The sequence below is a fragment of the Panicum virgatum genome, chromosome 2K (genome assembly GCF_016808335.1).
Source record: "Panicum virgatum strain AP13 chromosome 2K, P.virgatum_v5, whole genome shotgun sequence".
NCBI classification, from domain to species: Eukaryota; Viridiplantae; Streptophyta; class Magnoliopsida; order Poales; family Poaceae; genus Panicum; species Panicum virgatum.
Genome location: NC_053137.1, coordinates 55,502,539 through 55,517,141, shown reverse-complemented (window position 1 = coordinate 55,517,141; position 14,603 = coordinate 55,502,539). Strand labels below are relative to the sequence as shown.

Here is a 14,603-nt window from a genome sequence, read left to right as displayed (position 1 = left end):
TGTGTTTTGGGGTGGGGGGGGGGGGGCATGCCATTTGTCTGTTTGTGCGTAGTTTTTGTTCTACTAGATGTTCTAGTATATCATAGTTTTCTGTCAAGCAATATTGCCAAATATGAACCATTTATTTCCCTAATAAAAATGTAGAAGAAGAGGTAAAACAAAAGGAGAATGATTCTCTTCAAAGCTATATGTAACTTTCCCAAATTGTACTATTCACTGACTTCATTCATATGAAATTGAAAGAATATATTACATCCGTGTCATAGAATTAGTCTTTTGTTTTTTTTAGAAAAAAAAGAAAAGAACAGACTAAGGTAGTTAATGGCATGCGGAGGTGGCAAGAAAATATAAGTACTACAAAGAGTATTTTGAAACAAAAGGTTTAATGTGTTTTTACTCTGTAGAAGGCGCATAGAGTATCTTTTTTCCTCTCATCTCCTTTTTCCTCTCCCCTCTCTTTTTTATGGCAGTGCTTGTCCATCACCTTTCTAGCCATTTTTACATGACCTGGGTGTTACAAGGTAGTTTATTTGTCCTACTTCTCCAACAACAACAACAACGTCAACATCTATAAAAAAACACCAATCAACAACTTCCCAAACAAACATATAGTAAAAGGATAATTTATCCTCATACCACCAAGTGTCTCGAGTCCGAAAGTGTCCACTATCAGTGCTGAGGAAGGTTCACACCTTTGAGTGCCAAACCGATACTAAAATTACGGATTGCTCCTAAATAAAATCGTATCCGATTACAATTGGCTAATAAATGAAAATTGTTTCGAGTATTTAATACTGTTTTACTAATTAATAATGGTGGAAGAACCAGCAAAAATTTCTTGTTGTAACAGTCAAAAGAAACTTATAGTGAAATAGGAAAATAGTCAAAGTCAAAGACATCAATCCTCTAGAAGTTTCTTAATACCCTCCTTACCTCCTGATCAAGCAAAGAATGCCTTTAGCCAGCCAAAATACAGGTAGCTAACCCACCAAGCATCGGCGCCTTTGTTTGCCTTACATGTAGTCTAAGCAAATGTTTCACAAGTCCTTCTACCTTAATCTCTGGAAGTATAAAACTGCCTAAGTCCCAAAGCTGATAGGAGTATTTTTTGGGCTGGTCTGCCCAATCAAAGTCTATAAATTTTGGCACTTGTTTGGTTCGAATTAAAAATAGCCTACCTATTACTGAATAAATGTTATTACAAAGTTATCAAAATTTGGATAAAAAGGACAGGTATACCTATATTTGGAATGATAGGTTTTGATATTCAAACCATACAGTCTCTAAAGCCTCCATTTGAAGGAAGGGAAGAAACTAACAAGATTTGTGCCACGAATTTTCTAGCCTGCACCTTGCAGTTGCAGTGCGGTGTCTTTGTGCTTGCCTGCCCGCCGGCATCGCACCTTCGGACGCACCCGCACCAGTCGCTGCCGCCGCCGCCGCGCCCGACCCTGTCCCGACCTGACCACCCAAAACCCAAGTGGATCTCGGCCAGCCGGCGAGCCGCCCACCTCCTGCGACCGGACCACCCCCTGCGACCGCCAAGATCCGCCGGACGCCTCGCGCGCACCGAGCCGCACCACATCGCCGCCCGCCCGCCTCGCGCCCCCTCCCCAGAAACCCCCTCCGCTTCCAGATCCCTCCGCCACCTGCCGCCCCCCCAGATCCCGATCCGCCGCCCCGGCCGCGGCCATGGCGGCCGATCCCCCCCTGCTCGCGCTCCTCGCGGGCGCGCTGCTGGCCGCGGCGCTCGCCGCCCCGGCAGCGGGGGCCGCGTCGTGCCCGCACACCAACCTCACGGCCAACTTCTCCGCGGACCTCACCATGCTGCAGCACCAGCTCCGCGGCACGGTGCGCCTGGCCGCCAACGGCACCTGCGCGCTCGAGCTCACCCGCTTCGACCTCCTCGCCGCCTCCCCCTCCGCGCGCTTCTGGGCCGCCGACGGCCACTCCATGGCCGACCTCGCCGCCGGCCGCGCCTTCTCGCCGCTCCCGCTCAACCGCACCTTCCGGAACGCCTCCCTCGAGCTTCCCTTCGCGCGCCCGCTCCCGCGCCTCCTCGCGCTCTACGACCCCGAAACCTCCTCCGACTTCGGCCACGTCTTCCTCCCCAACGGCACCGCCTCCGAGCTCGCCACCTCCGCCGCCGCTGCAATCGAGCGGGCGCCCACCATGTTCGACAACTGCATCCCGCTCTCGGAGACGGAGACCTACCGCCTCCGCTGGACGCTCAACGCCTCCGCCGGAACCGTCGAGATCGGCCTCGAGGCGGCCATCGGCTCCGAGTACTACATGGCATTTGGGTGGGCGGACCCCAAGGCCAACGCCCCCGCCATGATCCACGCCGATGTAGTTGTGTCCGGCTTCACAGAGGAAGGTACACCATTTGCCGAGGACTACTACATAAGCGACTACACCGAGTGCACACTGGGGAAGGATGACTCGCCGGTGTCTGGGGTTTGCCCAGACAAGGTTTACGAGGACGGGAAGAATGATTCAATCCTGGTGTATGGACACCGCCGGGATGGAGTGTCCTTCGTGAGGTATGTGAGGAAGCTTGATTCTGAGGATACAAAGTATGACTTGCCAGTGGGTGCCACGGAGGAAATGGATGTGCTTTGGGCCATTGGGAAGCTGCGGCCGCCGGACACACTGCGGCAGCACTACCTCCCACAGAACCATGGGGGTCCTAAGGACACAAACTTTGGATTTGTCCGGTTGAATTTATCGGAGACAGTGGACAATTGCCTTGGACCGTTGGATGCGGACAATAAGGAGGATCAGGAGAGGATCATCGCAGATCGGAAAACACCACTTGTGGTGACATCTGCTCCAGCAGTGCGCTACCCAAACCCACCAAACCCCGACAAGGTGATTTACATCAACAAGAAGGAGGCGCCACTGCTGAAGGTCGAGAGGGGTGTGCCAGTGAAGTTCTCAGTGCAGGCTGGGCATGATGTGGCACTCTATATCACTTCAGATCCAATTGGTGGGAATGCTACATTGAGGAATAAAACTGAGGTCATATATGCTGGTGGACCTGATGCTCATGGTGTACTAGCGACTCCAAAAGAGCTGGTTTGGCTGCCTGATCGGAATACACCTGATCTAGTCTATTATCAGTCACTGTATGAACAGAAGATGGGATGGAAGGTTCAAGTGGTTGATGGAGGCCTTAGTGACATGTATAATAACAGCGTTCTTTTAGATGATCAACAGGTTACTTTGTTTTGGAAACTGTCGGCGGATTCTATATCTATTGCAGCTCGAGGCGAGAAGAAAAGTGGATACCTTGCTATTGGGTTTGGGAGTGGGATGGTGAATAGCTACACCTATGTTGCTTGGATTGGCAACGATGGGGTTGGGCGAGTACAAACCTATTGGATTGATGGGAAGAGCGCTGCAGGTATCCACCCAACATCTGAGAATATAACATATGTCCGGTGCAAGTCAGAGAATGGCATTATTACATTTGAATTTACCCGCCCTCTTAAACCTTCTTGTAGCGGAAAGGTAGAATGCAAGAACATAATTGATCCAACCACACCCCTTAAGGTTGTTTGGGCCATGGGTGCAAGCTGGTCAGGAGATGATCTAACAGACAGTAACATGCATTCAGTCACAAGCAGTCGGCCTATACGAGTTTTGTTGTTGGGAGGTTCGGCTGAGGCAGAACAGGATTTGCGTCCTGTTCTGGCTGTTCATGGGTTTATGATGTTTGTTGCCTGGGGCATCTTGCTTCCTGGTGGAATAATGGCTGCCCGGTATTTGAAGAGCTTGAAAGGTGATGGGTGGTACCAAATACATGTCTACCTGCAGTACTCAGGAATAGCTATAATGTTTCTTGGCGTCCTTTTCGCTGCAGCCGAGCTCCGTGGCTTCTTTGTCAGCTCAGTGCATGTTAAGTTTGGTGTGCTGGCCCTATTATTGGCAGTTTTGCAGCCACTGAATGCTAAATTCCGGCCTAGTAAACCAGCTAATGTGGAGGTTCCATCTCGGAATCGGATCCTGTGGGAGTACCTGCATGTTATCACAGGCAGGTCGGCGATTATTGTTGGGATCGTGGCGCTGTTCACGGGAATGAAGCATTTAGGCCATAGGTATGACAGTGAGAATGTAGAGGAGCTCACTTGGGCCTTAATGCTGTGGGTGCTTTCGGTTATAGTTATTGTGCTGTGCTTGGAATACAAGGAGGTCAAACGAAGGAGCAGCGACAGAAGTGTCAGAGGGCACTGGGTATTAGGTAACACCGAGGAAGATGATTCAGTTGATCTTTTGCATCCTGATGGTACAGCCAGGAATTCATCAGAGTCTGGTTCTTCTGCCGTGATGGAGGTGCAGCTTGAACCTCTCACTAGATGATGTAGATCAAATCTGTCAGATACAAATACACCTGTTCATTCAAAATTCTCTTATATGGATGGTGAGGTCCCACCAGTGTGGCAATTTTCTGCTTCATAGAAGTCTGGACTGGAGTTTTCATGGTTGTTCTACTAGGGCAGAATGGTTCCAGGCTAGACAAGGTGTTCAAATTCTGTCTTAATTTTGTGCATCACACTGTATAGTGTACATTCTTTCACAATAGACAGGTATGATTTGCCACATTGTCCTAGTGATTATTTTTTTACTATAGAGGAAAAGAATTAATTGAGGTGCCCATTCGATTCACAGCAGCGATATGTGTGCGAGCATCCAAAGAATGCCATGAATTTTGTACCATGTCCATCTGAGGTCATATTTATTTTCATCCTGAAATGTGTGCTGATTGCTTGTGCTCAGTGTGTCCATAGATTACCCCTAGATGTAGCGTACTCGAAAGTGCTTCCATTCTTCTCCACAAGCATTGGAAAGTGTTAGATGATTGTTGCATGTTAGGTCAGTTACAACTTGCAAGTTGTCAGTGAAGCGCGATCCCGTGATCACAGGGGTGCACTGTTTAGTTCTTTTGGTGTATACTCTTTGAAGTATACGGACACATATTTGAAGCAGATTAATAATAAAACAAATTATAAATTCCGAATGTAAACTGCGAGAGAATTTATTAAACCTTATCAATCCATCATTAGCAAATATTTACTGTATCTGCAACTTGGGGTGTGTTTAGTTCCCACCAAATTTCCAAACTTTCCATCACATCCATCACATCTACTATCACATCGAAACATTAAATATAGCAAATAATCCATGTATGGAGTACTAAATGTAGTAGTTAAATAAAAAAACTAATTGCATAGTTTTGGTGTACGTTGCGAGACGAATCTTTTGAGCCTAGTTAGGTCATGGTAGGACAATATTTACCACAAACAAACGAAAAGTGCTACAGTATGCTACAGTGACTGATGTGATTTTTTCTCCCCTTTTCACCTCATCTAAACGCAGCCTTGTAACAGATTCCTGCGTTCCTTCAATTCTGATGTGCGTCAGTGTAGAAGCTTCTTGTCGTGGCAGGGCCATCGTAGTTCGTGCGCGCGCGGCATGCCCTGGTGCCTACTTCCGGAGCCAATTCGGCCGAATTGGGTTGGGCTCCCGCCGTCCCGCGCGTACCGTGCGGCGCACACGAGCGAGAGGACTCGCGTGCGGTGGCGCGGGGACCCCGCCGCGCCGAGGATGGCGCGCAACGGCTTCCGCGTGCGCCACCTACCGCCCCTGCTCGTGGCGGCCCAAAACAACTCGCCGGAGCCGTCGACGAAACGCAGCGCACGCCGGGAGAATGATACTCCCATATGATATGGCGTTACGAGCTCGAGATGCTGGCGCGTGTCCCGGAAGGACAAGAGAGCGCTAGTATATTTCGCGCGGTACTCCTACCCCAGCAGCAGGCGTGGAGACATCAGGATCCACACAACAAACTGGTCCCGTGCGCCGTCCGATACGCGCACGCCCCCCACCAACGCCAAACAGCCGCCTCCGTTGCAGGGTCGCTGTCAGAGCTTAGCTAGGGATGCAAAATCGGGCGGCGCGGGTCGCCGTCGCTATCGGCGGGAAGGAAGACTGTGGCCTCGCTCGCAGTTGGTGGAGCTAGCCTCTCTCTCTCAGATCTCATCTCCCCGCCCCGGGGGCAGTCGCGGCCGGGCGGAGGATGGACGAGGAAGACAGCGGCCACCGCCCCCACGCCATCCGGGTCGTCGCGTCGTCCTCCCCAGGTCCGATTCCGACCCCCCCACGTCTCCTCTTCACTACCCGCTTCTTCCTCCCAGCGAAAATTCGGTCGGTTTCCTCCTCCTCCTCCCCTTCTCACCGTTCATCCAGTACGATCCACGGTGCCTCCCCCCGAAATTGCGCACAAGGGTCTGGGGGCCTTCACTGGCTAGCCAAGTAGCGAGGCTGAAAGAGTGAAGGACGGGCGGATTCTGCTGCCCCCCGCCGCGTCTTTGATCTGGGTTTCTTGAATTTCTCTGTGAAACCTAAGCGTATGGTAAAAAGAAGTGGTTACTAATCACCTCGTGTCTCCCATTGGTTCCTTTTGCAATCAGCAGCTCCAGTTTTCAAAAAAAAAAAAGTCAGCAGCACTAGGAACCTGTAGGGTAGAGCACAGTGATGGAAGTTTTTTTTTGCTTTATTTAATGGTAGACCCCGCAAATAAGTTGTTCAGCGAAAGAATTGGTTGGTCATGGCCGTACAAGGATGAGTGGGAGTGGTTCGGTCTCCACCCACCCACCCACCCAACGTTTCTGCCCCTATTCCAAATGTCAATGGTGATTTTACCCCTTTTTTTTAAACTTTATGATTTTACCCCTGTAACTTTGAAATAAACGAGACGTTTACCCCTGGTCTGTAGCGTCATTTGGTTTGCAAGGATTAAATGGGAACGTTTACCCCTGGTCTGTAGCGTCATTAGATTTGCAAGGATTAAATGGGAGGAAAAAATGGAAAAAAAAAACACATACGAGAAAAGACAATACTACCCCTTACCTTATCTTCTTTCACTTGGTGGAAGAAACGAACCCGTCACCATTGGAGGCTGTCGTCGCCTCCCTCCCCAGGCCCATCGCGCCCATCCCACCGCCGCCAAGTGCCGTCTCGGCTGTGTCGCCCGGCGCGCATACCCCTTGGCGCCGTCGCGCGCGGGGCAGCCGCCCAGGCGGCGTCGCGCCCATCCCTTGGCGCAGTTGCGCGCGTGGGGCCGCCGCCCAGGCGCCGGCGCGCCCACCCCCGCCTGCGCGCGACCTCCCCGCGGCGCCAGCCCGCGTGCAAGGCCACCGCCGAGGCGCCGGCGCGCCCCTCCCCTGCTGTGACTTCTTTCTAACTTCTCCCTAACTTCTTTAATCTCCATTGCCGCCGCCGCCTGGAGCTCCGGCGCCGCCGCGATTAGTCACCTGCGGTGAGCCGTGGCTCGATTCCTCCTGTGGGGAGCTTCTCCTCCCTCCTCTTGGCCGATTCCGCCCCTTAACCGGCCTCCTCCCTTGCTGTGCAGGAGCCTCGGCGAGCCCCTCCCGCCGGCGCCGCCTACCGTCGCCGCGCGCGTCGTCCATTGCCGTTCGCCGCCGTGGTGAGCTTCGCCTCGCCTTGGAACACGTCGTGCGCGCGCCTCCCGCCCTGCTCCGACCTCGCCTGGCCGTGCTGCCGTTCGCCGCGCCGTCGCCGCCGCGTCGCGCGTGCGGGACTGCGCCGTGGGCGCGTCCTCGTCCTGGGTCAAGGCGCCGGCCTACCTTGACCCGGCTTGGGCTGCGCTGACCCCCTAGGCCCACATGTTAGTGAAGGTAGAGAGAGGGAAGCAGATAAGGTAGACTTGTCCTTTTGTATAAAAGTTAACACCGTTAGGTGCACTTAACAGACGAGGGGTAGACTCTCCATTCGTTTTGAAAAAGTGAGGGTAAAAATACAAAGTTAAAAAAAAGGGAAAATCACCATTGGAGCTAAAAACGAGAGTAGAAACACCAAAGCCCCCAAAAAAAACACGTGGATGGAACAATACATATTCATGTGAAAGCAGATGGTACGGTAGTTCTCCAGAGCCCAGATAGTGTTTGCTTATGAAATCCTGGGCTTCTGGCCATATTTGTAAGTAATGTACTATGTAGTCATCGTTTGCTCTGTTCACGCCCAATTATCTCGATTTGCTCTGTTTCAAACTCTTCGCAACGACTCCATAGATGTCATCAGTTCAGTAACTACAATGAGCATCAAGTCTCCAGCTTGCTTTTCTTTTCATTTTGCATACCACCAAGCTGTTTGCGCTAGCCTATCTGAATTTCTAATTCCATTGCTGCGTGCAACAGAAGTTGCGATTGAGGAGGAGAACACGAAGCCAGATGACCCACCGTCGCTGAGGCAGAAAGCGGCCGAGGTGATCGCCGCCTCGCTGGAGACCTACCGGAGCAGGCCTTTCTCCTTCTGGCTGCTTCTATGCCTGAGCAGCGGCGCGATGCTCACCGCGTTCCCGGCGTCGAGCCTCCTCTCGCGGCTCTACTACAGCGACGGAGGGCAGAGCAAGTGGATCCTGTCGTGGGCGGCCGTCGCCGGCTGGCCCCTGCCCGCGCTGGTCCTGCTGCCCCTGTACCTCCTCGGCAAGGCGTCGCCGACGCCGCTCTCGCCGGCGCTGTGCTCCTGGTACGCGCTCCTCGGCTTCCTCAGCGCCGCCGACAACCTCATGTACGCGTGGGCGTACGCGTACCTCCCAGCGTCCACGGCCTCGCTCGTCGCCGCGTCGTCGCTCGCCTTCTCCGCGCTCTTCGGCCGCGCCGTCGCCAAGAACAGGCTGAGCCTGTCCTCCCTCAACGCCGTCGTCGTGATCACCGCCGGCGTGGCGATCGTCGCGCTGGACTCCGGGTCGGACAGGCCGCCCGGCGTGACGGCGCGGCAGTACGCGCTCGGCTTCGCCCTGGACGTGCTCGGGTCGGCGCTCCACGGCCTCATCTTCGCGCTCTCGGAGCTCGTCTTCGCCAGGGTCCTCGGCCGGCGGTCCTTCCACGTGGTGCTGGAGCAGCAGGCGGCGGTGTCGCTCTGCGCGTTCGCCTTCACCTCGGCGGGGCTCGCCGCCGCCGAGGGCTTCCCGGCGATGCGGCGCGAGGCGGCGCGGTTCGCGCGCGGCGGCGAGGCCGCGTACGCCAACGTGATGGTGTGGACGGCCGTCACGTTCCAGCTAGGCGTGCTCGGCGGCACCGGCGCGCTGTTCCTGGCGTCGACCGTCCTCGCCGGCGTGCTGAACGCCGTCAGGGTGCCCCTGACGAGCGTCGCCGCGGTGATCTGGTTCCATGACCCGATGAGCGGGTTCAAGATCTTGGCTCTGGTGATCACGGTGTGGGGGTTCGCGTCCTACATGGTTGGGCACACCTCTGTCAAGAAAACGTCAGCAAGTTGATATCATAAACTTCGTTAGTTGAAGGCTCGCTGCAGAACATTCTTTTTTCCCTTTGCGAATGCGCAAAGGTTGTACACTTTGTAACCATCACAACCAGCTACTAGTAAGAACAACCATTGAACCTAAAGGGCCTGATCAAGTAAATCAATCAAGACTCCATTAGGACCCGAAGCATCAGTACACTGTGCAGGGTTTGCGATGGCAATTGGAAACGGGGTTTCGCTGCGCAGCGAGCTGATGTTAGACTGACACCAAACAAAGCACATTGCTCTGGGAGTCGGGAACAACCCATCCTTGTGCGGTTGTATCACTTTAGTCCAATAAATTATAAAATACACAAATAGATGCATGAACTTGTCAAAAGTGTGCATCTACGGTCATACGTACACCACAAAGCGTATTTAGGCCACAATCTTTACTGTGGAGAAGAGGGAGGACCATAGTACAATCCTTGTGCTGGTAGAACATAATGCCAATGACAGCGAACCCTTCGAATGATCCGAGTAAAACTTATGGGAGCATGGTCTTCAATTTGTTGAACGAGGTTAGTACCTTTTACTTGCACTAACTCATTTTTAATACCGCAAAAGTGAATGCCCAGAGTATCTGTGGCAGAACCGCCTAAATTATCCCGGCTCAAGTGCGCAGGCCATCACCATAAAGGCAACATTAGCTTAAACGCACTTCAAACGGAACAATTTTTGGTCTGTCGGGTAACGTCCCGATACAACCACCGATTCTAGGATCGAACAAGCATACCCCGCACGAAGTCGAGTCCAGAGATATTACAACCACAAGTTTTGCATCACAGGTATAAAAGTTATTACAAACTAGTTCTAAAACATTATTACAAGTACAAACTTTAAAAAGCAGTTATACAAACCATAACTTTAACTTCAGAGTTTGAAAGCAGCGGAAAGAGACAACGATAGCTACAACACGTCGCAAAAGTATACCAAGCTAGCCCAAGCAAGGTATCACTCGTCATGGTCATTGCCGGCCGAAGACGTATCCCACTCTACGGACCAGCCAGGAGGCAAAGAGCAGGGATAGGTCAAACTAGCGACCTGGTCCTCAAGACTCGTACCTGAAAAAGGGTTTCAACAGCAAGGCTGAGTATTCTAATACTCAGCAAGACTTAACCGTCAACGGGTATAAGTAGCCCACTATAGCTAGACTATGCAAGGTTTGTGAGGCTCTGGTTTTCTTTTTTTGCTGAAAAGCAATAAAGAGTAGATCCTTACTTTCAAGTTTTAGCCTTCAAGATTCTAGTAGATTAACCATTCTATGTAAGCAACTTCTATCCAAACATGGTAGAAAACTAAGCAAACATCAAGATTAATAAATAATATTGTTGCTCTTATTACTCTGTGTGGCAAAGGGATCAAGCAGTCTCATTTCATCGTGAGAGGCGGGCGATTCTGAATCGAAATTCAACCTTGCAAGGCAAACCTAACACACACGTTTGGAACACCGTCGGGTCGTTTCCAAACAACCGTTGACCTTTCTTTCCGGCTTGTGGATAGGAACACTCTCCCCGACTACAGGGCTCCAAGGTCCACTCGTGCCCGGTCCACCCTTGTCCCTCGAAGTCGTAGTGTTGCACAATATAAAAATAAAACCTATCTCTAAGAGAGAGTGTCAGGTATATCCACTCCCCGGTCCAATCGGCTACTAGGCTTGCCGCGTACCATATTTACGGCATGTGGCTAGTACTTTCAAAAACTTAACCACCGCTACCACACACCGCGACCTTAGCAAGTTCATCAACACAGACGGGGTCTCACATAAGGTCATGATATCGAACACAACCCCGTCCGTCGTCCTTATATTGATAACAGAAAGTAAACAAGCAAATCCTATAAAGCTCGCGAGTGACAGGCAATCACTCGACTTTTACCGGTCCTATAAGCTTAGCAAGTAGTCGAACTCAAGTCTAGTATTCAGTACATAGGTTCCTAGGATCATGCATCTAGGGTTTCAATTCAAATCCTAAGAACTGTAAATGCACAAGTAAATAAAAACAGTAAATGATAATAATTTGAAATATAGGTTATGTCCGGGGCTTGCCTTCTCGGTAGTTGCTAACTATTTCAGCTCTAGGCTCTTCCGAACTTTGGTTCGGGGCTTCAGTTAGTTCAGCAGTGTTCGCTTGAGCTTCGAGATCACCTCCGACAGATTCCGGGATCAGCTTGTACGTTCCGTCCGATAAGGCAGTCGTGTCTATATGTAATGCAAGAACAACATTATAAACATACATGGGCAATCGTTTATAGAGTAGTTAAATACCAAATTTAACTACACAAGGCATCATGATCAACAGTACAAAAGAAGTTAACTAACTTCATAGAATGAGGGGTGGTGATTTCCTATACAATTAAGTCATGGTTTGTAAATAAATCAACAACTCAGAGTAAAAATAGTAATAAATTCTACCAAAATTACAATAAACAGAACATGAACAAAGTAATCTACCCTGTAAAAATCATGCCAAAACATTTAACCATTTAGTCAGAATAATTCATTTACTCAGATAACATCTAGAACAAGCAAGAATTACACAGTTCAAACTAGAGCAGATCAGAAGCTCAAAATTTAACATGAGATCTACACAGGGATGATCTAGCTACTGTGAATTTTTCATGAGTTTAACTACACAGAATTTATTCTGAGAAAATAAACAAAACAGACATCAGTTTAGCAAGATTCATTTTTAGCTCCTGTTCTAGCCATGAACTGAGGCTCAAACTTCCTGGACAAGCTAAGATAATCAAGAAGAACATGCAGAAATATTTTCATGATTTATTATGAACAGAAACTATTTACCATAATTAAAGTGTACTAAACAAAGTTTAAATCAAAGAAAAAGTTACACAATAGAACTGATCATGAAATTTTTATAGCAAAGCTAGTGTCACATGTGTAAACTACCATAAAAATTTCAGAGCAAGACAAGCTTTTAATCATCAGATAAGAAAAAGATAAAACATTTAGTATTTATTTACCTAGTGGCACAAAACCATTTATACAGCAAAAACTTGCAACAAACACCTAGCTTATTATGATTCTGCTGCAAAGAGCTACTTTCAAGGATTCCAAAACATCTGAGTTTACATTTTTCTGAATTTCCTATGATTTTCTATGGAATTTCAAAGTTCACTGCAAAAATTACAAAGGGGCCCTTGCTACTACTATTCATATGAGTCACGGGGTTTGCAGAAAGCCCCCTGGAACTTTTGTTCCTTCTAACACGGGGTCCTTGGCCGCAGAGAAGAACAGGGGAAAAGGCTCCGGCCATTACCGGCGGCTAGGCTCGCCGGCGGCGAGGGGATCGGGGTGGGAAAGCAAGAGGGGGACCAGGCGCACCTCTAGGTGGCTTCGGGACGGCTCGGGATGGCCTATGGCGGCGGGTCCGCGGGCTCCGGAGGCCGGTAGTGGTCGGAGATAGTGGAGGCGGCGCTCCGGCGACGGATTGGCGGGGAGAAAGGGCTGGGGAGCTAGAGCGGCTCCTGGCGCACCAGAAGGTGCCCGAAGTTGGGGTAGGGGTAGCCCATAGCGGGCTGTCCGCGGCGGCCAGCGCACGCCGGCGGCGAGTTGTGGCCGGGGGCGGTGGTCCGGTGAGGGAGAGTGGAAGGGGTGGGGCCGAGGAGACTCAGGGGACCAAGGGGGTTCGATTCAAGGGTCTAACTGGGGAAGTGGAGGTTCGAGGTGGGCGCTCCACGGGGGCCGACGAGCGGCGACGCAAATGGAGGGAAGGGGCGGCGAGATGCTGAAGCAAGGTTCTGCTGAGCGATTCGTTAGGCCGAGAGTGGAAGGAATAGCAAGGAAAAGGGCTCGGGGATGAGCTCGGCCGAGGAGAAGGCGAAATTGGGGACGGCGACGTGCTCCCGTGGGCGGCCGGCGAGGTGGCAGCCGCGCGAAGCTTCAGCGGAGGCGTGGCGAGGGAAGGGAGCTCCAGCGCGAGGGGTAGAGCAGCGGGGAACTCAGGCGCGACGCGTGGAAGCCACGAGGAGCAGGAGGTGGCGCGGGGGCGGCCCTCCACGGCGGGCGGCGCCGCGCTATCGGTCGGCGGGGGTGAAACAGAGAAACAAGCAGGAGGAAGGAGAAAGAGGATTAGTTTGCAATTTCAGAAAATTCCAGGGACCTGAATGTAAACTAGTGATAACTTTTAATATAGGGCTCAAATGAAAAAGTGTTCAACATGAAAGTTGTTCCATTTTTCAAGATCTACAACTTTGATGTTGTGCAAAAATTTATTTGATCAAAGGATAAAGAGCTAATTTTGAAAACATGGAAAGGATTTTGAATTCCAGGAATTTTGTCAAATTCAAGATAATTTCACTTTAACTTTAGATTTAAAAGCAAAATTTGCTGCCATGTAATAAATGCACTGAATTTTACAAAAACACCCTCCACAAAAGCGATAATTGCACACCCTATTCAAATTAACTATAGAAAGGACCTTGCATAAAATCATAATTACACATATAACCTTTATATTTACAAAAAGATCCTTTTTCAAGCAATTCAAGCACATGATGCATAATTTGATTCTAATTACCCTAAAATTGGCTATTTAAAACCCTGGGCCGTTACAGCCTACCCCCCTTAAAAAGAATCTCGTCCCGAGATTCCGAACGAAAAACTCTCAAGGGAAGAGGAGTAGACTAACCATCAAAGCCAACAGAACTAAGTCACAATAGAGAAGGTTGATGTTGACGATATGATCTTTTGTAGATAAGGATTGAGAACTTAGAGAAAGTTCAAGAAACAAGGTATGATATTATGAGCGAGAGGAATTACTATGCGATTGTGTGAACTAATCAATCGTTTTTCCACACTAAAGGCTCTAGGATTTCATTCTTTGCTGCAAGAGTCGGTGGATAAAACATGAGATCACAATCACCATCAAAGTCGGCTGGAAAAGACCGGTGGATTATTCTAGTACTAACATACAGTAGGATTTTGCAAAGAAGAGAGTACCTAAGTTCTGGGAGAGTCAAGGTCTCAACCTGGTGGTGAATCTAATTGAAAAGATAACAAGGTGAGTTTTTGCTCAAGGACATTCTTGCTCAAACTGTTGATTAAATTAAACAATATGATGCGAGATGCATATGCTCGATGACCATGAGAAAGATGCATCCTCAAGATGTATGATTGCAATGCTGGTTAGTTACCCAGAAGGATATACCAAAACTCACGGTTTTTTTTTGGCCGAATCAAAACCCCAAGTTAACACAATATTCAGGTCGCGAAAAATGGATTGTCGGGGTATTGCTTACACGTACCAAGATACCAGCGC

General features: G+C 50.0%; 2 protein-coding genes across 3 annotated transcripts; both read left to right on the top strand.

Moving 5' to 3' along the window:
• The first annotated feature begins 1,435 nt into the window (after positions 1-1,435).
• On the top strand, positions 1,436-4,747 carry LOC120686790 (cytochrome b561, DM13 and DOMON domain-containing protein At5g54830-like). The gene has a single exon (XM_039968997.1). The coding sequence runs from the start codon at positions 1,693-1,695 to the stop codon at positions 4,360-4,362; it is 2,670 nt and encodes an 889-aa protein (XP_039824931.1). The 5' UTR covers positions 1,436-1,692; the 3' UTR covers positions 4,363-4,747.
• Positions 4,748-5,809: 1,062 nt separating this feature from the next.
• LOC120686872 (probable purine permease 5) lies at positions 5,810-9,472 on the top strand. 2 transcript variants are annotated; one of them, XM_039969068.1, is made up of 3 exons: positions 5,810-6,143; positions 7,415-7,489; positions 8,220-9,472. In XM_039969068.1, the coding sequence occupies exons 1-3, from the start codon at positions 6,080-6,082 to the stop codon at positions 9,299-9,301; spliced, it is 1,221 nt and encodes a 406-aa protein (XP_039825002.1). In that variant the 5' UTR covers positions 5,810-6,079; the 3' UTR covers positions 9,302-9,472. The 2 variants fall into 2 exon arrangements, with proteins under 2 accessions (XP_039825002.1, XP_039825011.1); XM_039969077.1 differs by lacking the exon at positions 7,415-7,489 and having other exon boundaries at positions 5,815-6,143.
• The last annotated feature ends 5,131 nt before the right edge of the window (positions 9,473-14,603 follow it).

Bases quoted from the DNA above. Each gene is read 5' to 3' on its own strand.
- LOC120686790 (XM_039968997.1), top strand. From the start codon at position 1,693: ATGGCGGCCGATCCCCCCCTGCTCGCGCTCCTCGCGGGCGCGCTGCTG.
- LOC120686872 (XM_039969068.1), top strand. From the start codon at position 6,080: ATGGACGAGGAAGACAGCGGCCACCGCCCCCACGCCATCCGGGTCGTC. The intron at 6,144-7,414 runs GTCCGATTCCGA...CTTGCTGTGCAG, and splicing joins CGTCGCGTCGTCCTCCCCAG to GAGCCTCGGCGAGCCCCTCC. The intron at 7,490-8,219 runs GTGAGCTTCGCC...TGCGTGCAACAG, and splicing joins CATTGCCGTTCGCCGCCGTG to AAGTTGCGATTGAGGAGGAG.